Source organism: Brachyistius frenatus, unplaced genomic scaffold (assembly GCF_029030835.1).
Source record: "Brachyistius frenatus isolate BFR_SWC_R1_liver_20210118 unplaced genomic scaffold, ASM2903083v1 Contig_112, whole genome shotgun sequence".
Taxonomy (NCBI): domain Eukaryota; kingdom Metazoa; phylum Chordata; class Actinopteri; family Embiotocidae; genus Brachyistius; species Brachyistius frenatus.
The window spans coordinates 362,754-390,678 of record NW_027210711.1 but is presented as its reverse complement, the minus strand read 5'-3'; the positions used below and the strand labels follow the sequence as shown (position 1 = coordinate 390,678).

General features: G+C 46.2%; 4 protein-coding genes across 10 annotated transcripts in view; 3 read left to right on the top strand and 1 right to left on the bottom strand.

The window, feature by feature from the left end:
• enpp4 (ectonucleotide pyrophosphatase/phosphodiesterase 4) overlaps nt 1-27,925 on the top strand; it is a 113,029-nt gene that overhangs the window by 73,220 nt on the left and 11,884 nt on the right. Inside the window, exon 2 of one of the 4 annotated variants that reach the window (XM_069712807.1) lies at nt 27,308-27,352. The gene's annotated coding sequence lies outside the window, so the exon portion shown is untranslated. Of the gene's footprint in view, nt 1-26,692; nt 26,885-27,236; nt 27,353-27,925 lie in introns of those variants that run through there. The other 3 variants (XM_069712808.1, XR_011311526.1, XM_069712805.1) reach the window with 3 other exon arrangements.
• On the bottom strand, nt 92-18,456 carry LOC138629240 (transmembrane protein 163a). 2 transcript variants are annotated; one of them, XM_069712821.1, is made up of 9 exons: nt 18,395-18,456; nt 15,867-16,131; nt 14,240-14,359; nt 9,258-9,301; nt 9,065-9,156; nt 5,943-6,039; nt 1,209-1,320; nt 687-828; nt 92-170 (listed from the first exon to the last, which is right to left on the bottom strand). In XM_069712821.1, the coding sequence occupies exons 2-9, from the start codon at nt 16,078-16,080 to the stop codon at nt 110-112; spliced, it is 882 nt and encodes a 293-aa protein (XP_069568922.1). In that variant the 5' UTR covers nt 16,081-16,131; nt 18,395-18,456; the 3' UTR covers nt 92-109. The 2 variants fall into 2 exon arrangements, with proteins under 2 accessions (XP_069568922.1, XP_069568921.1); XM_069712820.1 differs by lacking the exon at nt 18,395-18,456 and having other exon boundaries at nt 15,867-16,722.
• On the top strand, nt 18,450-23,439 carry LOC138629244 (cyclin-T2-like). 3 transcript variants are annotated; one of them, XR_011311527.1, is made up of 7 exons: nt 18,450-18,607; nt 19,136-19,217; nt 19,305-19,433; nt 20,789-20,849; nt 20,969-21,031; nt 21,313-21,668; nt 23,351-23,439. XR_011311527.1 is itself a non-coding variant. In XM_069712828.1 (6 exons), exons 1-6 carry the CDS (start codon nt 18,450-18,452, stop codon nt 21,540-21,542), a joined length of 723 nt encoding a protein of 240 aa, XP_069568929.1. In that variant the 3' UTR covers nt 21,543-23,022. The 3 variants fall into 3 exon arrangements, 2 of the variants coding, with proteins under 2 accessions (XP_069568929.1, XP_069568930.1); XM_069712828.1 differs by lacking the exon at nt 23,351-23,439 and having other exon boundaries at nt 21,313-23,022; XM_069712829.1 differs by lacking the exons at nt 20,969-21,031; nt 23,351-23,439 and having other exon boundaries at nt 21,313-23,022.
• On the top strand, nt 23,289-26,615 carry LOC138629210 (cyclin-T2-like; the record flags this gene model as incomplete). Its single annotated transcript, XM_069712730.1, has 3 exons — nt 23,289-23,514; nt 24,067-24,137; nt 24,232-26,615. Coding segments are annotated over 3 exons (1,320 nt in total), but the record flags the coding sequence as incomplete, so codon positions are not given.

The following is a 27,925-nucleotide window of genomic DNA, read 5'->3' as shown; positions in this document are numbered from 1 at the left end:
CGACCGAGTGGGACTGTCTGCGGGGAGTGTCACTCAGTCGACCCCCCTCCCCTCCCACCCGCCCCACCTCTTTTCCGTCCCACCCCAAACCCTCTTCTTCCGATATCCGTCACTCAAAACGCTCGTAGTTCCTGGTTTGCGTCACCCGGGGGACAACGTCCAGCAGCAGCCTGCGGCACACAAACAACACCAAAATTTAGATCCGCTTGAAACTCAGCCGGGGCGTCCCAGTCCGACACCGCAGGCAGACGTCAGTTCATTTTTAGGTTTTGGGTGTCGCTCGAGGCAGAAAATCTCCCTGAATCAGCAGCGACGATGGCAAACTTTAACTTGAAATTACAAAAAAAAATAAAGACTTTCTCCTCGAACATGAACACGGAAAGTGTTTTTTTGGTTGTTTTTTTTTGCTGCGTTCAAATGGAACTCGTGAGTTCGTGGTTACAACAAGTCGAAGTATCGTTACATTAACTTTCACTTTTATTAGCCTTGGCTCCATAAATCTGTAGATATACTGACACCATCATCTTTTTTTTTTTTTTTAATAAAAAAAAAACATGTTATTTACATGAAATCACCCCCAACATCATCCAACGGCGTCTTTAAATCAACTTTAAATCGGACTGCAACATTAAACACCCTCCATAAGTGTCATCAGAAATGTACCAAATGCAGTAATATAATCTTACTTGACTCCGTAGGCCAGGATGATGAGGCCGATGAGGACGCCTATTGTCCCGTCCAGGTACCACACTTTGGGTTCGTGCTTGAAGACTTCGGCGCTGACGAGGATGGAGAAGCCCATGACTCCGCCCACCAGTGAGTTGAATCCTAGGGGACATGTGACATAAAGTCAGCTTTCAGGGTCCACGTGATGTTGCCTGAGTGTGTACAAGGAGGCCGGTGGTGTGACGGATGCCTGGAATGCCTCTGATGTCCCGTCAAACTAAAATTAGGTGACAAAGACGGGCATGTGTTACTCCGCGGCGGGAATGCGAGGCTGACGTGTGGGCGCCAAATTCTTTGTGGTGGGATGCGAACGACGTGTCACGCTTTAACAGAGGCGTCGCCGGGAAATCTGTACGACGTGAGCGAGTTAATTAAAAGGTAAAAACGAGCTCTTTGTGTGTGTGTGTGTGTGTGTGTGTGTGTGTGTGTGTGTGTGTGTGTGTGTGTGTGTGTGTGTGTGTGTGTGCGTGCGCGTCACCCACCGTCGGTGATAAGAGCTCGACTCGTGAGCACTCTGCCGAGCATGAACTTGATCACAGCCAACGTGATGCACACCAGGCCGCTGACGATGGACACGCTGAACAGGAAGTCGTCCTGACGGAGACCAGAGAGACAGAAGGAGCCGTTGTTGGCTTCAGGGTTTAATCCTCCATCAGAGGCCACCGCCGGTTGACCCGCACGACCGTGAGGTAATTGTTTCTTTAATTATTACTTGTGCGTGCGCATCTGGGGGCTTTACAAGAAGATGCGAGCGTTTTTTTTTTTTGGGCCCTGGGTTTCGCCTCTCAGGCTATGACTGACTGGCGGCAGGTGTTTTGATCCACGCTACAGGTTTACAACTCGGGAGTAAAGCGGCAACCGGCAGTGACGTCTCCCACCTCGTTTTACTTTCCACAATTTACTCTCTTCTTTTTTTTTTTTTTTTTTCAAAGTGCTCCTCCCTGCTCCGAACAGTTGTTCACCTTCGGAGCTCTCTGAAGCACGAGATGCTTTGTGAATAACTTTCCAAGGATCCGCTCTCACAAAACGTCATATTTCTAAGACTTTTTGTGGAATTTCATCTTCGTAGTAAAAAATCTTTTTGAATACCGCCCCCGTACTGTAGGTCCCTCTGAGCAAGCTCGGTCCTTCAGTGAGCACAGGTCGTTCAGAAGATCCCTATTCCAGTGCGACACCTCGTTTCCAACTGTTCTTGCACCTTTCTGATTAATGAAGCTGCTCCATCTCCCTTTGAACAGAGCATAGACACTATTACTAACAGTCATTATGCCCCAAATGAATCCCATCACCTGCCCGAGTAATCATCTACTCCATTATACTTTCTTTGCTTCGTACTTTGGGGTCACAAATGCTCCGACCCTTCCCGCTGTGTCCTTTCGGGTTCACCGTTGCGTCTATTGAGAGTCTCACTGCGAACGGTGTCGGCTGAATGCCCGAGATGTAAAAATGCACAAAGGAGAGGGGCGGAGGAAGAGAGAGAGGGAGGGGGGGGCTGCCGAGCACTCAGTGCCTCTGCGGCAGCATTAATATTGCACTATGGCCTTGGAGCCATGAAAAGCTACTTTGGCGAGCTGGCAGACATCAAAGAGGAGACGGAGAGAGAACCTCGGGAAGGCTGCGCGGACCTGAGCCGGTGCTGCGACTCGGCGTTCGAAAGAGCAACCTGAACCGCAAATTCAAAGCATCGAACGCGTCTGTTTCGGTAAAGGCGAGGCGTTTTGTCGTTTCAAATGAGGTCTATTCATAGTTTTTCAAGGTTCTAAAAATGATGCCATCATCCTGAAGCTCAGGATGTAGATATTCACGGTGCGCAGGGGAGGTCACGTGCGGCGGATCGACCTCAGGACCCTTCCTGCATAATACACGTGAATTATATGTTGGTTTATATTTATTTGTCAAAACAGACCTGGAGTGTAAATAAGTTGTCGCTTTACGTAGTTAAATATTCAGCAGCATATCGTGCGTATAAATGTCCATATACTCGGGCAGCAGCAGCAGCAGCAGGATGATGATGATGATGATGATGATGATGATGCCCAAAATATGAACTCGATGCTTCATTAATGCAATTCTCAACAAAAAAAAAGGGGAAAGCGAAGAGATGAGCAGATGTGCTTAGTATTCCAGTAAAAACCAATTATTTGTATAAAAAAAAAAAGGAGCATCTACGTTAATTAAATCTGCACGTCACATCTTCCATCTATAATGTATCAGGAGACTGCAGCACAGATCAGCTATTCCCTTTTATTTTTGGAAAGTTCTGCTTCCAGTCAGCTGAAATGACGGACGGCAGACTGCGACTCTCGGTCCGTTGTCACGGGGGGGGGGGGGGGGGGGGATCCTCCAGCGACCTGCTAATCAAGATTCAAAGTGGGTGGGCTGCCATTTTCACCCCACGGTAGAGGGAAGCACACACACTAACACACACACACACACACACACACACACTGAAAGGGAGAGCTCGTGACAAACGCACCCCGCCCTGAATGGGAATACTGCGCTTGACATTTCCGTCTGATCCCCGAGCAAAATCTGCCGAGCGGCGGTTCAGTTCAGCTCCAGCTCGCAAAACCACAACTTCGATGCTTTTCAATGGATTAAACAGAACAAGATTCAGCTCCATCTGATGAAACACCTGAAATAAGCTGATTCCCACTGGGTGACATAATCGCACTGCATCATTCTTTCTTTCTGACGATGACGATGATGTATTTTGAAATAGATTTCAGGAGCCTTGGAGCACGGGAGGATTGCTGGACTCTCAGGGGTCACGGCAGCCCTTGAATTTCACTTCAACTCTGGAAAAAGGTCTTCACGAAAAGAAAAAAAAAACACACATGAATACAAGGAAAACGCAGTCGGTCCAATCAATCAATAAAGGATCTGGAGCGCTAATTGAATTTGGAGCCTCCAGTGACTCACAAAGACTAGTTGTAACTCTTCAAATGTGAAAATATGTTTTTTTTTGTTTTTGTTGTGATGCAGCCGATCCACGAGTATGAGAAAATGTTAAAAAAAAATTTAAAAAAAAAAAAAGATGAAAGCGATGAGTTCAGGTTTTCATGCTGCGTATGTCAATCCACAGAAACGAACCGTGCACCAATCAGATCGCAGAACCAAAGTACAAAGAGGCAGCGAGGGGCCCGGGCACCAGTAACCTCTCCACTAATTTAGCTCAGGAGCACAATACTCCCGTATTTTCTGAGTCATCATCTTATCACCATTACGTTCGGCTCCTCAACGGCGTTTCTACGGTGATGAGTATTGCCTGGCAACCGGGTGATAAAGCTATTCGTAGAAGTGCGAAAGCTCCCGAGTCTTTCACACCTGAGATTTGTGACATTCTTGATGCGGCAGTTGCACCTCCTTCACACGCACGCAAACTGTCAACAGGAAAGGGAAAAGAAAAAAGAAGCCTGATCTGATGTTGAGTCGTAAAAACATGATTACGCGAGAACAAATTAAAGCTGCTGCTCGATAGGTTTGCATGTTCTCAGTCCACTTTGTCCTTGTACGCTGTATTTTAACATCGGAAATCATCTCCCGCTATACAGACGCGCTGTACTCCGCAAGGTCCGGGGGGGGGGGGGGGGGAACGGCTTTTCAGCTGCATCTGTATTCGCCCGTCACTGTCAGAGCGTTGTTAGTCTGACAAGTTCGCATTTCCACTTTTATCAGACCGGCGTAGAAGCGACTTTCCAATGCCTTTTTCTAAGAAGCAGCATTTTTCTTTTGATTCCCTCCGGATGAGTCTCATAAACCTGCTTACTAAGAATAAAGGCCTTCGTGTTTTGATAGCGGGTCAAAACCAAGCGGCAACTAACAGTGAATCAACCAGACACGGCTTTTTAAAGCTTATTTTCTAATTAATGAGGGATTATTTTCAGATGGACCGCCAGAAAACGAATGAGAAGGAGTTACTTTCGCTAACAACACCGAGATAACTCCTGGAAAAAAAAAAAAAATTGGACTTATGATTTACGAAAATAGAATTTCATGAGACTAGCGGGATGATTTTTTTTTTGGAGCCGACCTCTAGTGGCACCCGGTGGTACTGCATCGTAAGGCACTTCCGCGTCGACCTCATTTTTCAGACCTGGAAGCTACGTCCACTTTTATTATAGTCAGTGGTCAAGACAGCGGGACAGTTGCAGGTTTAACAAGAGTAAAGACGCAGCTCTGCACCACGCGATGTCCTCTCTGTCCCCGGCGTGACCCCACAGCCTCCAACAGAAGAAAAGTAAAGTTACAGTGAACTGACAAACAGATTTGAAAATGAAATCTGGAATAAATTGTGATTTCCACCGGAGTCAGATCACCTCATCTGTTCGGTAACATAAGGACTGATTTTGTTGAGCCCCGGGCTGCCAACCGTCCGCTGAGCAGAACCCAACGTCGATGGCCAAAGCATTAAACATGCTGCCAGTTCAAAATCCGCCATGTTGCATCTGCAGCTTCGCGCCGCTCGCATAAATAACCGCCCCGCCGTTGCCGCCTGCGTGTTGTTTGTCTTGGACGTTAAGAAGTACACTCAGATTAGATCCCAGCACTAAATCAAACAGGGCTTTTTTTTTTAAATTTTTTTTTATTTTGATTCGAAGTGAAATCCTCGTCCTTGGCAGACTGTCGGTGACACAGCGGGGGGGCGAGACGAGTCCTGGTCCTGGCTGGACACGATGTTTTTTTTTTTGTTTTTTTTATTTTACTGTCTGGCTTTTAAAAATAACCACAAATTCCCCCTACATTTAAAAAAAATAAAAAATCAGATTATCCACCAAAAGTTTGGGCTTAAATTGCGCAGTTTGAGTGCAGGCAGATGAACAAAACGGTTAAGTGACAGAAACGCAGCTGTCATGTATGGTAATGTGTTTACGGTGGGCTTTTTTTTTTTTTATATCTGTCCCACGTGGTGGAGGCTTTAATCCAAAGCTCTCCTTCATCTCCTGTTTGAATCCACGTCTGACCCCGGAGACGTTTCCTACACTCTGTATGATGCCGTGTATGAAAACAAAACATATGGTCGTCAACTCTAATCTCACATTATCCTGTCTTATCTGGCGTTATGCTGTGCAACAAATGCGCATCGACTCCCGTACGCTGTGAGGCGGGATAAACATTTTATTGAGTTATTTTTTTATTTTTTTTTAGGTCCTTTCACAGTCAGAGTTCAAGAACTTTGTGTGTGTGTGTGTTTGTGTGTGTGTTTGTGTTCGTACCACTTCAGGCAGCAGCTTGGTGGCCAGGTCGTGGATGGCCTTACCCAGAATGCACAAGGAGGACAGGATGAAGATCACACCCAGGATGCAACAGGCTCTGCAAGAGGAGGGGGAAAAAAATAATAACTAAAAATACAGGCAGTCAGTAAACGCACAAACGCAATTTACAGCGTCGGACGGAAAGAACTGAGAACCATCTGCTCACACAGGCAAAGTTTCTTCTTTTAGCTCTTTTATTCACTCAGTTTGACATTGAAAAGCCAGATCAATAATAAAAGAGGAGCACGCGGCGCCGAGCTCGTAGCTGCAGGGCCCAAGAACACTGAGGTCGTTAGTTCACGTTCCCCCCGGCGGCACAACCCCCCTCACACAAGGAAAACGAAGCCCAGACAATCTCTGAAAGAACTCCTGATTCCCATAGACTCCCATATATTACCGAGGACAGGACCTGTGAGGTGTCTGTGACGGAAGCTGCGTCCCTCTCTTAAGTGTCCAGCTGGCCTTGTGTTTGCACCCCCTGCTTTGTTACACACTGAGATCTGTCTGTATCTATCGGATGGTTTGACATTAAATCTCACGTCATGGCCCCCAGACGTTTAATCCTACTGACATCCGGAGAAGCAGCGGTTGAGCTGATGAATTATTTATCCCAAACTAATACTTTCATTTTTCTTAAGCTTAATCACGAGTACTTACTTTGGTTTATGACAAACTCTCTGCGGCTGAAGACCTTCACGTCGGCTTCAGCTGTACGTTTAGAGCTAATTAGAGGATATGTTTGTGGGGATTTTAGCATTTAAAGTCAAAGCACCACATCTTAAGTCTGCGATAAATAAAACTCCATCTTCCATCGGAGCGGAGACGCGCCGTGAGGATTTTAATTGGAAGCAGCAGATGTCCTTTAAACACCTCCGCCTAATTAAATGGAGTCTGGAGGGATACTGTACGTGAAGCACGAGCCCTGGTCATGCACGGTTACCGGTGTGTGAGCCCCAACGCTGCTCTCGAGCAGCACTCGGGTGTCCTGGGCTTTGACCGGATGCGGTAACCAAGGCAACGCCCAGCATCGCTCTGGGAATCCCACAGCAGGACACGCACGCGCACACACGCACACAAACGGGAGCTGTGTACCGCCTCCCTGCTGTTTCCTGAGGATGTAAAAATGACATCATATCTCCGAGCTGCTGTTTTCTCCGCCGCAAAACAACAGCAGTGAAAACAGAGTGCAGCTTCGATTGATGACATCGTCGTTAAATATGAATACCGACGCCGCAGCAGCGTCTCAGTCCGACCTCGCAGACGTGAACAAAGCGGTTTCTGTTTCATTTGTTTTTCATTTGGAAACAAAACTACCCCCGCCCCACCCCTCCCCTCCCGTCCCGTCCCCCCCCCCCCCCCCATTTGTCTTGTTCTTGACACCTCCGAGCCTGTTACCTTGGCAACCAGTCAGTACTTTGGGGCACCACTATTCAACCGCATCTCCTCTGTCAAACACCGACAGATAGAAAAAAAAAAAAAAATGAAGAAGAGGCACAGAAGGATCCTCTGGTTGTGCATCATCAGTGTTTTCACCGACTGACAAACAAACAAACTGCAACAAACAAACACAACGGCGAAAGAGAAAATTAGAAAGAGAACAAAGCCGTTCATAATAATATGTGAACATATAAAGCACATGTCTGCCTTTCTGTGTGTGTGTGTGTGTGTGTTTGTGATGCAGGAGGAAGCCTGGCCACTCGCTGCAGCCAATTACCGGCTGAGCAGCTTCCTGAACTTTGTCCAATTAGCCGCTAAAATGACACGATATGAAGACTTGCTGTCAAGCGGAGTTATGAGGAAGATTTTAACACGCCGTCAGAAACCGAGCTGATTTCGATCCGATTGGTAGTTTAGTTTTAGTTTTCAGGCTGAGCTACGCTCCTCGTCTCAATCTTGGAGGGGGGAGGAGGGGGGAGCGAATAAGCGACCAGGTTTGTCATGGATTTAATACTTCCAACTTCCTGCTGTTTTATGGTGTGCAGCAGCTCAGGTGCTCTGACAGTTGAATTAATATCTCTGTCCGTGTGTTTGACTGTTTCGTCCCCGGTGGACGTGATGTCATCTGTCGTCTCCGCTGCAATTATCCGCTCCTCTGAGACCAGGACACATGGATTCGCGGTGTGAGTCTACCAGCTGCTGCTCCTGCAGTAAGGACAGAGACTGTGACGGTCTCTCTTTCGTCCGATTCACCCGGTAAGCAGGTGCTTTTGTTTTGGTAAAACTTCGATGTTTCGTGAACTGATGATCGCTCTCCAAGCCCTTCGGTTTCTTGTGTCAGTGGAAGGCAACGACACTGGTTTCCTTCTCTCTCCTCTCTTTCAGTCGCCCGCAGGCTTGCCGGCACCCTGACCATTCAACAGGCTCTGAAAGGCTGACCTCCTCACACACACACACACACACACACACGCACACACACACACACACACACACACACACACACACACACACACACACACACACGCGGATGCTATTCTCAGCCAGGTAGAGATAAGGTGCGAGGCGCTCGTCTGTGATCGGTCCCAGCGGGCCGAGTCTGACGGAGCTGAAGAGACCCGCTGTCTGACACACTCCTCAGGACAAAGCCGACCACACACACACACACACACACACACACACACACACACACTCTCTCTCACACATTACACACCGTGGACACGCCGAGACAGACTGAAGCACTCTTGTGGTTTTCGTAGACAGAATTAAACCGTGTGGACGAGCTGAAACAAAGAGTCAAATGAGCAGCGTTAAGTTAAGTCTGCACGTTGATTAATAAAGTAGGAAAACCCGGTAACCTGGAAACATTCTCCGTTTTTTTGGTGTTAAACTAAAATCCAGCATCCCAACTTTTTGGGGATTTCAGTCTTTCAGTTTAAATTGTGTTTCTAGTACTTATTCTGGGAAAGCAAAGTTTAATGCAAACACCAAATATGGTTTTTTTTTAATTCCCTGTATTTCAGTTTTAATGCTTCAAATCGCATTTTTATTTAAACATCTCCAGGTAATTGAAGTCCCCGCAGGTACCTGAAAGTCCTTCACAGGAACCAGGCGTGAGTGGATGGAGGTCAAAGGTGACGGTCACTCACATGTACTCGCGGTGCGCTGAGTGGACGGCGGCGGCGTTGCTGTACCGCCACAGGACGATGATGGAGGACAGCACGTCCAGCGTGGCATCGAACTGCAGCGTGAAAACCCCCAAAAAAAAACAGACAGTTCAGGTCTCCCTCTTAACGACAGCAGCTCTGCTAGCTTTAAACGGAGGCTTTACGGCGGACTTACAGCAAATCCAAAAGCTGAAGCACTGTGGCGCATGATGGAGACGGCTGGAGGGAAAAACAGAGAGAGAGACGTTCAATGCATTCGTCCAACTTTTTATACATCGGCAAACCTGCCAGGCAGGAGGGAGAAGTACTGAGTTCATTTAGTTTTCTGCATGTTACTTGGCTCGGTGACGTTGAGCGAGTCCTGCAAAGAGGACGGAAGGAGGAAGAGGAGACAAAAGATGCGAACGGATGGAGAGCAGGACTCCTCTCCTCCTGGTTTATTTTTAGCGAGACTCACAGGGGGCCAGAAACACCGAACAGCTTTCCCTTCAGCTCCTCATTTTTCTTTCTGCTGCAATCATATCTTTCTCTTTTCCCTTCCTGCGCCCCCTGTTTTCTCTCCTCCTCCTCCTCCTCCTCCGCCCTCTCCTTCCCTCCCTCGTTGTTTCATCTACATTCAGCTCGTCTCCGCAGGCTGAGGGCTCCATCGCCCGCTCGCCTGCCGACAGGAATGAAGACAGAGACAGATGCTTGATTCTCCTGCACTCAACAACCTAAGCACAGGTGAACATCGCATGAATACAAATGAGTGGGATCCTCTTTTTGACGGCTGCAATACGTATCATCTAATTGGGGAAAAAAATGGATTCGAATGTGTGCTGTGCTGGCTTCGGCATTCTTCTCAACTTTAACACAACCTCAGGTTCCAAAATAAGATATTTAAAGAGTTTAACACGTTCAACATTGAGCCCAGATCGATGACCGTCATCATCAAGCAATTTCAATGTTAAGTGCTGAAACAAATTTAGTCATTTTAAATTTTGCACTTGTCTTCAACGAACAACAATAATTGTGTGACGCCCTTCATGTTGTCTTGCAGGCAGCCCCGTCCCACTCCGGAGGACGATCGGCCGACAGCTGATGCAGTTCACCGGGGTCTTTGAAGTGTTTCTGCAAGTTGGGGCGGATTCGACTTCACCTTCTCTCTGGATAAGTTAACTTAGTTGTTTTCTTGCCTTTAATTTGCTCCTTGGAGAGGAAATCACATCTGGTGAGATGGATGTTATGAGGTGACCTGATAACTGAGTGGTTTGGCTGCTACCACATAGACACACACACACACACACACACACACATATATGTATACACCCTATTTGACACACGGCTGGCCATTTATTGCTGATATCCTGTCAGTCTCTGCTGTCAGTGTGAAACAAAGGCATAAGATGCCCAAGAAAAAAAGACCGTTTCAGGGTAAAAAAAAAAAAAAAGACACCACATATCTTGTTAAAGCTAAAATGATAGTGACAAAGACGAAAGGTGAAGTTTGATCCGCCTCCTAGTTCCTGAACGTTTTATTCTTTGTGACTTTCTTTGCTTTTTATTTCATGTCAAGCGCTTTTGTCGTCTTCTTGTTTTTACACGGAAGATACTTTGCGTTAAGTCATCATCACAGAGCGTACAAATACCGGCACGTCAGATAGCGTGTGACGAAAACAAGTCCCACGAACGTACAATCACATTCGCCTCTTCTTCAAACAGGCGAGGTGGAGATCTGCTCCCTGTCAAAAGCAGTCAAACCCAGTTCTGTTCGTCGCAGCGGTGCACGATCGAGCAAATAGAAGCCGACAGCTGCTGAAATGAAGGTAAATAAAGACGCCGGCTCTGAGGTGTCACGCAGCAGCTGCAGTTGATGTAACAAGGAGAAAAGTAGCAGGCAAACAAGGCTTTCTTCTTTCATGTTCAAGCTGAGGTGAATGTGTACGAAAAACACGAGGCGAGGCGTGTATGGAGCTTCATAAAGAGCTTAATACTCAGATACACACCAGCCGGAAACGGTTCCCACATCGTCGCCAGTACAACACTGACTCCCCAGCAGCTAGAAACTCTTCAAGAAGCTGGAAAAACTTCATATTTAGCTTTTTAGAGATCTCCTTTGGGACAGAAGACCCCACAGGTCAGACTGTAACGCGATCCACAGATGTATATCTTCTGCTCCTCTTCCCTCCTCCTCCCTCCTCCTCCCTCCTCCTCCCTCCTTCATTAGGAAGCCCAACGAAGAACCAGTGTGTGAATGAATCGGTCGTCAAAAGCTGAGCCCGGCGACGGCTAATTGGTTCCCAGGAAAGCTGGGTGAGCGTTAGCAGGGGATGGGGCTCCACATCAGGGTATCACACACACACACACACACACACACACACACACACACACACACACACACACACACACACACACACACGCACACACACATGTTGAGGTCTCCCTCCTCCTCCCCTCCTTGTCACATCTGACAGAAGAAGTCGGAGAACAGAAGATGAAACGGCATCCGAGCCGCGGCGTCTCGTCGGCTGTCTCTGCCGCTGCATTATGCAGATCAGTTCGTACAGTCGGCGGATTGATGGTGTTTGTCTCTCTGCGCTGTCGTGGCGGTGCCTTGTGATTAACGGCACCAGCGAGGGGGCTCCGTTACACCGTCCTCCATTTGTTTGACTCAAAGTCAAATTCTCCCTGTAAACAAATCCGCTTCGGTTTCGCCCCCAAAACAAGCAGCTCAGACTAAAACCGACTGCTCTTCCTGTTGGCCAGGCAGGAAGGCTGGTTGAAAATGATCGTCATGACGACACGTGAAGACACTCTTTCTTGACTTTCTCGTGTTTTCCTCTTCTTCTTCTTCTTCTTCTTCTTGTGGTAGTTTCTGTTCAGTTAACCTTCTCTTCTCCCCTCAAGTGTGACTTGTGCCATCTGTGACGTCCGCACCGATAAACCAAAAGCTGCACCTGCCTGCTCGTGAAAAAAAAAATTCCCACGCATCCGTACGTCGGAGCGAGCTGCTCTCTGCCATGTCTGAGTAATGTTTTACAGGGTATGGCATGGTTTCAGTGTTTGTCACCCTGTCGTCGCATGGGGCTGACGGGCGAACAGCAGCAGGTGGCGGTGGCTGGACCGAAACCCCGCGGCGCTCTGACGGGGACACCGAAACACGGCCTCACGACGTCCTTAATGCTGAATACGCCAACGTAACACCATGTTTTAGCGATTTTACGTTGAAAATCCTCCACTCTTCGTTTGTTTTGATCATTTTGTGAGGAGTCAGCGCAGCTTTTTGCGAGTCATGGTGGAGAATTTGACCCCTGCTTCTAGTCATTAATATCTCCTGGCTCTACTTTCGTATTTAGAGCAAGCAATCTTCTCATTTAACTCTTGGCAAGAAAGCAAAAGCATATTTTTTTGTGGACTATTCCCTGTGCTGTGACCAGGCAATAATGCATATTAGAATTCAGGCATAATCTATATTAGACGTCTGTACAAGAGTTCTGCTAACTGTTTTCCTCTGTGTGTCGTTCATCTCTTCCTTTGAGCTCCACTGTTTTCGTTGGCGTGGCGAAGTTAAAAGTTGTCACGCTCCTAATAAAAACAGACGTACAGAGCGAACAAACAAACATAAACACGAGGACGGAGGCTGATGCTTCATCAGCAGGATCCTCGTATGCTTGTGTATTCTAAATATTTAATACGCTCTGGCTGCTTTCCAAAGAGTGAGTGACAGTTTTGTAGAAGCTTAAAAATCAATGTTTAATTAGCGATCACGCAACCGGTGCAGAGGACTGTTGGCTAATAAATGTTACAAATCAAACAAGATAAAAGTTCGAACCAACAGTGGATAATCAAATATTTAAACATATATTCTTAGTTGTAATTAAATGTATTAAAAGAGAAACAAATCCAACCATAGTTTGTGATTCCTGAAGAAAAATAAAAGCAACAAAAGGAGGCTTTGTTTACTATATTTCTTTCCAACAATGAAGAACACTTACTGTGAATGGGACTGAATAAAACTATCAGGGAGGAACACGCGCACACGATAAAGGCGGAAGTGTTTGGCCGGTCCTGCTGCTCTACCAACGTTTCCTTATCAAAACGGGAAGCGGGCAAAATGTCTGGAACAACATGGACTAAAATGAGAGGCATTGATTTCCAAAACAAAATCTCTCCATCTTAACAACAACCTGCTGGGTCACGTCACTGATTCTGACCCAAGAAAACAACAAAAAAAACAAATATCATCCTCAAACATCCCGTCATAATCGAAGCAATAACGACGAGTGTGTAACGATGCTGACCAGCAAATCACTTGTTTCCTGGAATCGCTGCCGCCGCCGCCGCTGCTTCGTTGGCCTCATTCATCTCCTCCTCTGCTTGTCTGCTGCGGCTCATTTGCAAAAAAAAAAAAAAAAAAAAAAGGTGCCATGTTTCATTTATGAGTGAGACGAGCAGAATGTGAAACAAGAGGAGTCCCGCTGCAGGACGCCAGAAACGTGACATCAAATGTCCACCGAAGAAAAGGGTTTAGTGAAGAGAGAAGAGCCTCTTTGGTGAGGGAAAAACTGAGCTGAAGAACAGCCGGGCGATGAAGAATAACCTGCTGTCGTTCTTCTCTGCGCTTCCTCTACACAGCAGCAGAGATCTTTACCTCATGTCAAGCACTGATCTGGTTTTACTGCAGGGGAGAAAGATAAATGTGAGGGACACATGTCTGAAAGAAATAACAAAAAAAAACAAAAACGTCAAATCTAATTAAGTGGAAAACTTCTGCTTCAAATTGGCCCCTTCGCATGCAGAGGAACAAAAAGCCTCCTCGTCGTCGCCACATGGAGGTGCAAGGAGAAGAAAAGCTCACAACAAAGGCTCAGATTTGCTCTGCAGCGGCAGGAAATTCAGCGTCAACGACGAAGGCGAGAGCGAAGGTCGGCTTCACGCTCTTGAGAGGAGCGCAGGCCGTGGGCGGCGGAAGCTTAGACCGCGAACCGAACAGGAAGTTCGAGTGCTTGTCCTTCACGCCGTCTTTGCTTTTTTTTTTGTTGACTTGTTTATTGACGCTGTTGGGCGTCAGTCATTAACAAAGCTGTCCTCCCAGCCGAAGGACCGAACGGCCCGCGCGCACGTGCACGGATTCATTTAAAAAAAAAAAAAAAAAGGGGGGGGGGACGTGTAACTCACTGAAGGCGGCGATGGCCAGGGCGATGGTGACCACGATGGACACCCAGGACACCCACAGGGCTTTCTTGCGGTAGCTCTGCGCTTCGTGAGGCTTCAGGCGCATGCTGCTCTCCAGAAGACCTGCAGACGGCATCACAGGGGACGAAGTCACCCAAGAGTGTAGAAACGTGACTTCGAGAAATACAGTCCTATTAAACTGACTCGAATTGTACGACGTTTGTTGAAAATTGGGACGACTAATGTGTTTTTATGTTACTTTATTTGCAGCAGCTTGTTAGAAAATCTTTTGACATACCGCGGCGAGATGAAATCATTTGTGATGTCGCTTGTAACCTTTCACTGACTGATGTTACGCGTACGAATTAGTAGCAATGCACAAATCGCACGACAAGTGCCTTCAGAAGCAGATGTGGCTCGTAAGCCTGCGTTTGTTGTTTGTTTTGACCACTACGAGCTGTTAACTTATTCGTTTACATCGCGGGCTTGATCATCAACATTTGCTGACTTTACTCTCCCTTCAGCTCCGTTTCAGTGTCCATGAAACCCCCCGAGGGAAACATCTGGCTCTCCAGCTGCTGAAAGTTTGATGATGTTCGACTGTCTGTCTGCTGTGCATTGAGCTGGAAGAAGATAAAGCTGTTGCTGTTTACCTTCTAGCAGGTGACCAACACGTTTAATCACGTACAAATGAGCTCATTTCTCACCATGGTTTCCTTTTCTCTGCTGGGACTGCTGCTGTCCAATCACGGACACTCATCTGTGCCACGTGACCTGTCTGCGCGCCAATAAGCTCCGTTATTAATGTTTGCTGTCAGGTTTATATTTAGTCCAACCATCAATCTTTACTCATGGTTTTGGATGTTTTTGCAGATTCAAGACAAATTAATACGTTTGTTTTATAACTTTCATCCGTTCTGTGTTTTTAAAAAAAAAAAAATTAAATTAAACTTCTGCAAATTATTAGTTTTGACAAATAATTTGCATAAACAGTCAACTTGTTTACCATTAAAAGGACATTAAGTCTGCTTGTATTTGTGGTGATGTTGTGGGCGTGGACTGCTGTGACACAGTCAACGACAACATCTCTCTCAGCACCTTAATAACTGTTATTAATATTTTAAAATCCACGTTAGAATGTATTTATATTCAAGGGTAGCGCCTGATCACTTAGAGGTTTTAAAAGCACCGAAAACAATCCAAACACTTCCCTCTGTGCCGTGTTTAAAGACGTGCACACCTGCCACTGTTTAAATGGCTGCTTGTAGTTATCGCAATCCACTCGTTTATTTATGGGATATGTAATCACAGCTCCGGATTTTATGTAACACATCTCTACCAGAATGCAGATTTGCATATAATCTGTATAGCTCAATAAATAATTAATCATATTGGCGACAACATTGAGAAGGTCAGCCTTCAGGGTTTTTTTTTAGTTGTTTTTTTTTTAGCACCTCTTTCCCTCAGAAATGATGAACATCTGGTGTTAAAATATAAGACACATAAGAGCAGCATTGAATAGAGACAAGTGAGACCGGGTCCCCAGCGCGCGCGTTCGGTAAATTACGCACGGTGCGCGTCCCGGCTGCGGGGCATCCTGTGAACTTTGAACGTGTCTCACACCGCCTACCTCGGTCATCTATGCTGTCTGTAATCTTCATCTCTTGGTCCATCTTGAAAGCTTCTCCGTGACTTTCTGTGTTAGGCTGCTGCTGCTGCTGCTGCTGCTGCTGCTGCTGCTGCTGGGAGTCCGCCTGCTCGCACTGCCCGTTCACCACCACGGGGTCCACAGCTGCACCCGGGTCCGGGACGGCGGCGGAGTCTGCCGGTGAGGAGTCTGTCATCTTCTCGGCGGCGGGATGCGCTTCCAGCGAGGCACTCCGAAAATGTCACACCTGGGCGAGAAGAGGCGGCTTTCAACCAAGCGGAGACCCGGAGACAGATAAGAGAGGGAGGGAGGGAGGGAGGGAGGGAGGGAGGGAGGGAGACTCCTTTCAGGGCTGCGAGTCCACTTGCGCCAAATTACACGCTGTAGGGCGAAAAAAAAAATTGCCGGAAATTGAGAAATATGTTCTTCAAAACAAAGGGCCCACTTGTTACAATAGGTCTGAATCTCGTGGATGTTTTTTCATTTCATATTGTTTACTTCGGCAATAATGATAAACTACTGTTTTACAGCCAGAAACGACGGTTATAATCTGCTGTAAATGCTAAATGCAAAAAAAAAATAATAATAATAAATGTGGGTGATACTTAACCAAGAAGCTACATTTAACGACTGGAAGTCTAAAGTACAGTTTGGAAACTTGTAGTCCACTTTATTGAAGCAAACCATTTCCATTTGATTATTTTATGGGGCAATGGAAATATCACACGTTACTCCATTACAGTCTGACAATTTACATCATACTACTTTAAGTTCTGAATACACAACATTCACCTCTAATTATTATTTTTTTACTGTTGTTTAATTCGCCTCGTATGAACCACTATAAAAGTGTCCAATTTCCTTTTAATTAAAAGTTTGTATGTAAGCTTCTGTAGTTTCCATATAAAACAGACGGGCTATTTATTTTGAAGGTGGTGACCGGAAGTGGTTTGTCTCAACATGTGGATATTTAATTCCAATTAATTTATAATAAACAGCCGCATAGACACAGTTAACGTTCACGCTTTGTTTTTTGTTTGTTTTTTTAAAAGTGCACCGTCCCTTTACTTGGACACGGTTCAAACTCCTCAATATCAAAACTTGTATTTTATCCATTATCTAATTACAATATTGTATCTTGATAAGCAATGTAGTTGCTTGAGACAGTTTTTTTTTTCCTCCCTGGAACACTAAGTAGACTACCTGCATGTGCAAGAAAAATATATTTAAAGACCAATTACTTCATAGTTAACGTTTAATAGCAGCTAAACCACCAGTTTACATCTGATCTTGTTTTATTCGAGCACCACTGAGCTTCACTTCAATTGTTGGTCTCTGTGGCCCTCCAGTGGAGACTGAGCAACTTGTTTTAAAATTATATTCTAGTTCTGATTTTATTAACCATCGTCATGATCATCTAAATATCTCCAATGGCTCTTCCAGGTTTTACAGCGATACGATTTTTTAAAAAAGGGGGTCAAAAGTACACTTGCGAGCCCTGGTGGCTAATCAGGGTATTTCATCCTTTAATATATTTATGTAAAGATAACACACTGACCGTTAGTGGCTGCAGGCCAAATAGTTAAATACTTTACGTATTAATTAATGTATTTTGTTGCAGGCAAAAAGAGTATGCGATCCCCAAACAATAACAAAATTATAAAAACCAAAAAATTGGGGATTCAGCATTTCGCTCACGCCAAAGCAGTGGGACAAATTAGATATCAGCTTAGTTAATACTTTTAAAAGAAAGATAAAAACATATATCTTTACATTAGCTTTTAAGTAGTTACTCTTGAAGCTCTATTGCACTTAAACTACCGCGCCTTTAAAATGCATATTGCTTATTTTATATTTTAACTCTATGTTACTCTATTTTATGCATTTAATCTGTTCTCATGCATCTAATTATTTTTTTAAAAATATTTTTAAATGTTCCTTTATTTTATATCTGTTATTATTTGAAACACTGCATGTAATTATCTTGCTGTGAAGCACTTTTCTTGTATGAACGGTGCTATACAAATAAAGTTCATTATTGCTATTATTTACAACAACTCGCCTTTGGCCAAATCCATCCTACATCATTATTAACACTGTTGCACTCTTTTTAGTTGAATTAAATCTTTTAATTTAATTTAATTTGTATATACTGAGAATTAAAAAAAAATAAAAAAATTTATACCTCTATTTTTATTCTGTAATTTGTATTGCTTTTGCCATATCTTCCATGTTGCTGCAACGAAAAAAAAAAAAAAAAAAAAGCCACCCCTCGGGATCAATACAGTATAAATATCGATCTATTAATATCGATCCTGTCTATTAAGACAGCCTGCGCAACGAAGCGCTATTCGCACCTCCGACCGCTTGGGGGCGCGCTGTTCAGAAAAAACAACAACCCCAACGTGACTGGTTTCCACCGAGCTTCGGCTGCTCCATTTTCGTCCTTCCGGTGCCCCCCCCCCCCCCTCCACCTCCCCCTCCCCCACCACCACCACCACCACCCCTACCGTCGCCCCGCTCCCTCCCGATGCTAGCGCCGTCGGGCTTGGCTGTGGGAGCGTAATGGCGGTGCACCGGGGACCCTCCACGAAATGGCTCTTCTCCCGGGAGCAGCTCGAAAACACGCCGTCGCGCCGCTGCGGGATCGAGACCGACCGGGAGCTTTCCTACCGGCAGCAGGCCGCCAACTTGATCCAGGACATCGGCCAGAGGCTCAACGTGTATCCTTTGTGGAGCGCAGCGGCTAGCCGGGCTAGCTCGGCTTAGCATTAGCTCCCGGGGAGCCGGGACGTCCGGTCTCGGTCTATTTCACAACGTGTCTCCGTAAACTCACTTCAATCCTTCGGATAACACACGCGGGGACCGTCCCCGGTTAAAAAAACGGGCGATTTAACTCCTCCGACGGGACGTTTATAACCCGCCGGAGGAGTCCCGAGGCCCGCTGGCTAGCTTCTAGCTTTTGTTGTGTGTCTTTAGAGTCTATTGTTAGCTGCGTGTCTGATGATTACGGAGATAAATGCGTCCCGACCCTGATTGTACGCGTGTTTTAATCTCGTTACGACGTCGTAAATACACCTGCGCCTCCCCGGACCGGTGGGAGCTCGTGACTTCAGCCTCGTGAAGACTTTTCACATGTTTTTTTTTATTTTTTTATTTATTAAAGTCCCGTTCCCCCCCCCCCCCCCTCCCCACCGCCAGTGTGTTTCTGAACATCATCCGTGTTTTGTCCTTAACTGCTGCTCACACAGGTCTCAATTAATTATCAACACCGCTATAGTATATATGCACAGGTTTTATATGATCCACTCCTTCTCCAAGTTCCATAGAAATGTGAGTACCACTGCTGTTGGCTATAATTACTGGTACACTGGTGGACTGTGTAAACTTCTTTTCTTCTTCTTCTTCCCTCTTTTACAGATCATTTCCCAGACCACGTTGTTCCTGGCAGCTAAAGTTGAGGAGCAGCCCAGGAAGCTGGAGCACGTCATTAAAATAGCCCATGCCTACATTAACCCACAAGAGCCTGCCCTCGACATTAAAAGCAACGTGAGTGAGCCGCGACTGACGTCCCCCCGCCGATGTGTGGACTTTCTCTGCACGTCGGGACGCTCGTCCTTTCGTCCCCGAAAACGCGGCCGAAATAGATGGTTTGAACGCAGTTTTAGTTAACGCCGAGGTCGGTTGAAGTGGCGATCCTCCGGCGAGATGTGAGCCCCGCTTGCGACGTGGTTTCTGGTAAAACGCCTGACGTCGACTGCGGTGTCGCCGTGAGGAGAGAAATGCAGTCAGAGCGGTAGTGGTTAGTCTTTATTTTTTTTTTCGAGCAGAAATGAGAGGCTTTTCTTTCGACTCGTGGCGGACGTTGCTCGTGAAAAACATAACGATTCGTTGGAGCCTGACTGAGCATCCAGATCGAAAGCGAAACGTGAGCAGTGCGTTAATGCTTCTGTTCTGTCCACGTGAACTTTGTTCGACGTGTCCAAGCCAACTGTCTGCCAGCAGCTCCCGGTGAGCTGAAAGAACAGCAGCCGGACGAACTGTCTTCCCCGAGCTCCCGGCCCGGTTGAAATAGTTTCACGTGGCCTTAGCAGGGAGAACTCGGCAATGTTTCTGTGCGTGGATTCGCCGGTCTTATTGATTTCCTCCCTCCGTAGCGGGAGGAGGAAAACGAAAACCAGAGAGCTCGCAGTGACACCGGGGAGCCGGATCGATTGTTACAGACGCCAGTAAAAAAAAAAAAAAAAAAAGTCCTCAGCTTATAAATAGCTGCAGATTGGTGCAATTTTAAAAGATGGCAAATTTACATATTTGAATGACGTATGTTTGTGGTGGAGAGAAAGGACAATCTGGTCGATGTTCATTCTTTTCAGTGGTTTTCTGACACAGCTGGTGTCTTCTCTCGTTTGACTGGACTGTGGCACAAATCTGAATCCTCGCTGTGGCTCCTAAGTATTGTGTTTTTGTGATACTGCAATTCGTTCACCTTATTGCGAAGGTGCTGCAACGTTAAAGTTGCATAACATGTTGGTAGAAGCGACTCGTTTCCCTTTACTTGCTTGTCCTGAGCTTTAATGTGAAATCCACCCGTTCCTTTTCTCTCTTCTTTTTTTTTTAAAACCCTTCCACTCACATAATTAATTCACTCTTGAGCGATGTCACACAGCACAAGATGAGCATCCCACATTTGAGTCTGCTCATCCAAAAGAGAACGAGACACATTGGGCTTTTTGAAAATGTTTACACGCAGTCCTTGCCTTGTGTTTTGTGTGATTTTCCTTCCACCCTTCTCGGGTTTTTGTCCACCGGGAGAATGCTTTTATTTTGCAGGAATGGTGCCAAGACGTTGACTTATGTCGCTGTGCAGCACATTTCTGATTGTGCATTGCTTGAATGTTTTCCAGGCATTCCAGCAGCAGGCCCAGGAGCTTGTAGCACTGGAAACAATAGTGCTGCAGACGCTGGGTGAGTCCTCCGACGGCCTCAGTGCTGCACACACTGCACGGACTGTTCGGACAGTCGGACGTTCAGCTGATTATCTTTTTTTTTTTTTTCTTTTTTTTTTTTTACCGTCTCGATTGCAGGTTTTGAAATTACAGTTGATCATCCACACACAGATGTTGTGAGATGTTCCCAGCTAGTGCGAGGTATGACCTCTTCTCTCACTTACTACCTCGTTTATTTGTGATAGAAATCCACTCGGTCAGTTTATTGTAATGCATTTAAACTGCCTGGATTTTTCTGCCACTGTTTTGTCAAAGTGACCCTTTTTCTAAGTGCAGGTCCCATTTTGGAACCGAGCTTTTCACCCTCAGCCACATGAATTGTACTATATCACATAAAATCACATTAATGCTCTTTTTGAAATGCTGTTTCCACTCGTGAGCTCGGCTCTAAAACAAATCTTCTTCTTCTTCTTCTCTTACAGCAAGCAAGGATTTGGCACAGACTTCCTATTTCATGGCTACCAACAGGTTATTATCCTGTTCCCATTATTGCACTGTAATGGCACACTATAGCTTCCTGTCCTGCAGGGTCCCCCTTCCTGTGTCCAACGCCCTGTCTGCACCCGGGTCCTGGGAACCCCCCGACGTGGGGAAGTACCGGCCGGGCTGCTGCGTGCGGTGTATTGTACAAGGGCTGTGTGTTGGCACATAGGGGTTGAATGCACAATGTGGAGTGTAGTGGTGCTGTTTACCTCTCCAGGTTGTCTAAAAAACAAACTCAAATGGTAGCCTGAATATAGATTGCCACTAAAGATTCTTAAACTTATAGAGTTGTTTGGTAAGTATAGTTCACAGTCCTTTTTTTTTGTTTTTCTTTTTTTTTTTGCACATTTTTTCACACCAGAGGAGCTAACAATGAAAAACCAAACTACACTGCAAACTGAGGGCTGCTTCTGTAGGGCAGGTTATGGTCCGTGTGTGTGTGTGTGTGTGCGCGTGTTTGTTTTATATATAAACATTGCAGGAATTATACGTAGTTGTAGAATGCATCTGTATCTTATGCTCGTAGTTGGGTTTTTTTTAAGTATTCGTGGCAGAAATGTTTGAAAAAGACATTGATTTTAGTGCTTTCAGTCAGTCCCTTCAGGATTCTCCAAAGTTTCTGTGATTGTTTTTGAAAATGTTTGATTCAGCAGCGGCTTTTGACCAAAATGAAGGTGCAGATTTGATGTGATTTACCACTTTTTGGTGGTAAAATTGCAAGTCAAGGAAAAGGGGATTTTTTTTTTTAAATGTATTTTTTAATCCATCACACCCACCGCTGATGCTGAGGACAGAGTTCATCGACTTCAATCACTTCGTCGATGAATTTTGAAGCCCTTCAAAAGTGCAATGAACTTTGTGTGGGATGCAACAAGAGAGTTCCCCAGTCACCATGACGACGGCTCCTCCAAAACCTAAAAACTGAAGAAGCTTCGGGTCACGACCACAGTGTCCTCAGTGACAATCCGACTGTGATTGCTCTGCGCAAAATTATAGACAAACGCTTGTTTCCGGACATGCTTGTATTTCTCCCAGCTGTGCAGGAAGGATCTGCCCACAGGTGGTTCACATCCAAGACAGCAAAGCATACGAGACACGTGGCACCGGTATGAGTATTATAAAACTGTGTTTGAGACGTCACAGCTGTTATAACATAAACACGGTGAACTGTATTTATAGAGGAGAAAGAAGTGGTGCAGATGAGTCCCACTCTTGAGATGAGAGTGTTTGAACTCCCGAGTGTTTGGGAGATGATGAATGTGGCCCTCTGGTTATTTTCAGCGTTTTAGTTTCGAGTCCTCACATGCTCAGTTTGCAGTGTAGTTTGGGATTCAAGGGCGCAGGTGGGGAGGGGGGGCGGGGGATTAACCGTAGAAAAACCTATAAGCTAATCATTTGTCTTGGCGGCGGCCAGCGTCAGTGTTTCTCAGTCTCCCCCGTTCCCACGTTTAATGCAGTGAAATTACACCGAAGACACAAATTGTGCTCTTACATCACTACGATACAAGTAGTGTGCGAATGCGACTTAAATCCGAGTGTTCAATTTTGATTTATTTCTCAGCAGGAGATTGAGAAACGCTGTTTTTATGTGTTTTATAATTTCCCTTTTTTTTTTTTTTTCCTTCTTCTTCTTCTTCTTCTTTTTTTTTTTAACATTCAAATCAAAACACAAATAACACAGCCTCCTACAGGTTCAATAGATCGACGTATGAAAGTGTGTATATGGAGACATTTAAGGAACATTGCCTAACAAACATAGGTTTTCTTATCTGTTCCAGTTCTGTAAGGTAAGGCTGCGCGTATGTGACGTGGGATCATATTTTAAAACTGTCCGTGCTGCTGTAAAATCCCCTTTATTCACCTCGCGGGTGTCGCCGTCGCCTCGGTGAGCTGTGTGAACTGCACGTGGGTGTGAAAGCCCCCTCAGCTGACGGCTGCACCTCTCTCCTGTGTTTCCTGTCTCCTCCCGACACACAGTTTGCACCTCACCACCTTCTGCCTCCAGTACAGGCCCACCGTCGTGGCGTGTGTCTGCATCCACCTGGCCTGCAAGTGGTCCAACTGGGAGATCCCCGTGTCCACGGACAGCAAACACTGGTGGGAGTACGTGGACCGCACCGTCACGCTACAGCTGCTGGACGGTGAGAGCGGCATTCCTCTTGTTTGGCACGACTGACACGGCGATGAATCGCGCGCGCGAAACACAAATGTGCCACTTCGTTAGGTACACCGTGCTCGTGCCGAGCTAGACCCCCCCCCCCCCCCATTCTGCCTTCGCGGCCGTCCTAATTCTTCGTGGCTTGGATTTATCGAGGTGTTGCAAACGTTGCTCGGAGATGCTGGTCCACGATAGCGTCGCACTGTTGCTGCGGATTTGTCGGCAGCGCCGTCACGATGTTCCTCCGCCTCCTAAAGGGGCTCTCCGGTGACTGCGGAGGCCGGTTTGCCCAGCCTCTCGGTCCCATCTTTTGGGAGCTCCTGTCCACTGCAGCCTCACTTTGCTGTTGTCAGCTGACGGGGATGGGATCTTCTGGCACGTTGTGTGTTCGTGACGTGATTGGCTGATTACATATTTCCTCCTAACGAGCAGCGGAACGGGGGTTTAGCGGTCGTTCGTGGGTTCCTGTCTCAGTCTTGTGTGTTATTAATAAACCTACAGTGCAGAGCGGTGATTTGTCCTCCCTGCTTTTCAGAGCTCACACACGAGTTTCTTCAGATCCTGGAGAAGACGCCCAGCAAGCTGAAGAGGATACGAAACTGGAGGGTACGTCAGAAACGCGTCGCCATGGCAGCGCAAGCGCGACTTGCTTTAAGTGCCGGCGTCTCATGTTGAAGTGTGTTTGTGTGTCGGTCTGCAGGCCATCCAAGCTGCTAAGAAGCCAAAGACGGAGGGCTCGACCGTGGACAGTGCCTTCCAGGGGACGTCCTTAGATTGCCTTCCCGGTGTCACCGACTCCTTCTTCCCCTCCACCTCGGGCTCGGACTCCGCAGACATGCCCGACCTGAACTCCATCGCTGCCCCCTTCGCCTCGTACCAGCCGCTCGACGACCAATCAAAGAGCTGCGGCTACGACCAGTTCTCCCAGCCCCCCCACTCGGACTTCACGCTGGTCAAACACAAACACAAAGCCGCGGGCGGCTCCGGTGGCGACCAGCAGTCGCTCGCGGCCTTTCCGCGGCCGCAGAAAGTCTTGACTCTGGAAAAGTACCGAGAGAAACACGCGGCGGAGCTGGCCATGCAGAACGGCAGCAAGGAGGAGGCGGGCGGCGACGCGTACGCCGCGCCGGCTCTCTCCTCGCACCACCACAAGAAACGCTCTCAGCTGCAGCAGGGGGGGCAGCCGGGCGACGGCAGGAGGGAGAAGTCCAGCTCTAAGAAGCCTCGGGTTCCCCCCTCCTACGCCGAGAACGGCTCCGCCACGAGCGAGGAGCTCAAGATGCGGATCAAGGTTTCCTCGGAGCGTCACGGCGGCTCGGAGCAGGGCGGGACTCTGCCTGGCAAAGACAAGCACAAAGAGCACCACCGCCACTCCAAACACAGCCACTCCCACTCGTACTCCCTCAGCGGGAACAGCAGAGGGACAATAGACGGCGCCTCGTTATCGGCGCGAGCCGCCGGCAACCACGACGGCGGCTCCTCCGGCTCGTCCCGGAAGAGACCTCACTCGGACGCCGGCAACCACAACCACCACCACTCGTCCAAGAGCGGCCGGACCTCCAAAGGAGGCCTGAGCTCGTCTCACTTCTCGGACGGCGGCCAGCGGATGATGGAGCACGACGGAACCAACGGCATGCTGACGTCCAACGGCCAACACACCGACTACAAAGACACTTTTGACATGCTGGACTCTTTACTAAGTGCCCAAGGAATGAACTTGTAACCCCGCGAGTCCCCGGTGTCGTCTAGAATAAGGTATTACCATGTTTATTAGAGTTTAAAAAAAAATGAATTTATTTGTCTTAAGTTATCTGAATTCTGCATCAGCCTCAGTCGTGTCCACACACTGATTATCGATGATTCTCGTCTAAACTGTCTAATGTAAAAATTATATGCATAGAGCTGTGTACTACTAGCTTGCAACAAAACAAAACAAACAAACAAAAAAAAAACAACCAAAAAGAAGTTTTAAGATCGCGGCTGGAGAAAAAAAAAAAAAATTGGACTTTAAACGTTGTTTTAACGCGAGCTGATTTTAACGTGCATGTTTTCAGTCACAAAAGGGAAAACGTAGAACTAGTGTTCGCAGCCATTGTGACAGTTTACAGACAGTTTAATTTTTTTTTTTTTTTTTTTTTTTTTTTAAATGTTCAAAACATTTTGTTCCACTAAAAATCTCAGGTCTTGAACTTTTTTGATATAAGAACGACTCTTCCTCTGTTTGGGTTTATTACCTGTTATCTGTGGAGATGTTATCGCCTCGTCCGTTTCACCGACGAAGACGACGGAAAACCTTTTCTGTCTTAGGACAAAGAAAGAAAAGAAAAAAAAAAAAAGCGGTCTGCATCAATAATTTCAAATGAACACCAAACGTGGGGGGTGGAGAGAGAGAGGGGGGGAGGGGGGCTGAACTTTTAACTCGCAGACTCACGACGGAGTTACAAAATGAAGTTTACGTTACATCGGCTGTGAAAGTGCATTCAAGATATAGCGGCTAAAATTGCAAAAACAGGCCTTGTGATTGTCAATCGCTATTCAGTAAATGTTATTAACTATCAAAAATATACAGATCTCTAAAGTAAGATTGTGTATGTAGGACTGTAGTTCAGACTTCAAACTGTTTTATCGCATCAGTCCAAACCTTCCTCCATTCAATGTATCATGAGATCTTTAAAGCAGACTCTGTATTAATGAACATATCCTCGATTTGTGTATTGGGAGCCCAAATAAAAGTGTAAAAGTGATTTTTTTTTTTTTTTTTTTACACATCACAGCTATTTCTGTTCTCGAGTGTCGGACCTGACCTTTCGCTCTTTCTGTCGTCGTTTAACGTCAGGTCGGCGAGGGGCAAAGCAAAACGCTTGTTTCCGAGCATTTCACGAGTTGCTCTTTCGTTTTCACACGTTGTATTTTAGCGCCAGTTATCCAGCAGGAGATCTCTGCGATGCCCCGTCACCCTCTCTGATGTACCCCTCTCAAACCGAGGGGTCCGTTCTGGCCCGTACGCGACTCGCGCAGCTGCTAATGTACAATGTTACTTAATTTTTGTTTGTTTTGTAAATAATACAATTTATTTTAAAAGGTCCTGTATTGTATTAATTCAGGTTTTTCCATTATAAAGCAGGTCAAAAACACGCAGCCTGTAATTGCACTGTTTAGACCTCTTTTAGTTTATGATGTCATAAACTGATGCTAATAGGTCAGCCGGCTGTTTTTCTTGTAGAAGAAAATACCAGCGGTCACATCATTGCGGAGTTGACAGGCGGAAGAAAACCTGTCGCTGGACTGAGCGTGCGTCACATGGAACCGAGTCCGCCAATCAGAGGAGAGCTCCATGCGTCTTAAAACTACAGGTGCGTCACCCAAAAACTCGCTGTCGTCCCGCCCCTCGTAGCTGAACGCTGATTTGCTGCTTCAACTGTCAGTTCCGTCACGACGGCTACGTCAAGTTCGGCGTCACGAAAGCAACGGCAGTCGGGCTTGTACGTCAAAATCAAAGCGTTGCCTTTTAAAAATCCATAAATACTATCATTTTATATCAACTCCTAGCTTTATATTAATCATAATTCGCCAATTAAATTGGCTTTCAAGCGGAATATGAAACTACAGCCGGCAGAAATATATTTATTTTGCACTACGTTTAAATGAGGGATTTATTTTGAAATTCTCCACCGGAACTTAGCGAAGGCGATTTCAGGCAGCTCGACGAACGGCTCCGCGTTTGTGCATTTTGTGGAAGTGCGTTGAAGATGTTGCTGAGAAAATAGAAAGGACAGGAAAGTTATTTGGACGGTACCGTGCGGAGGACGAACCCGAACCAGGTAACACGATTACCCGGGCTGTCGAGCACGACCCGGACGCCGTTGTCCATTACCGAGCTAATACGTGCTAAGCAAGCCGCGAACCAGCTCCTCCGCTAAAAGTGGAAATAAAATGAATATTTCTCGTTCATATGTTGGGACACGTGTTTGGTTTTGACTCGGGCAGTCTTCAGTGTTTATTCGTGTAATTATTAGTTATTTTATTTCGGTTATTTCTCTTCAAAAAAAAAAAAAAAAAGGACGACTTCCTGCATTTGTTTGGCAGGTTTTTTTTTTTTTTTTTTTTTTTTTTTTTTTTTTTTTTTTTTTTTTTTTCTGTGCAAGACGGTGGCGTCGTTTTAAAATGTCAAAACACATCAAATACGGACGTACAAAAAAAAAAAAAAAAGAAGGAAGACTTCTTCCAGATGTAACCGTGAGGTGTGTTGAAAAACGTTAATTGCGTTTGTTTCCGAGAGTTTAAAGCGTGTTATTTAATTTGTTCCCTCCTCGGTTTTGCACAAATTTGATTTCACTTTCTAAACTCTTTGTCAGGATGAAAGTCTCGGGATAATCCGTCCAATGCGATCAAAC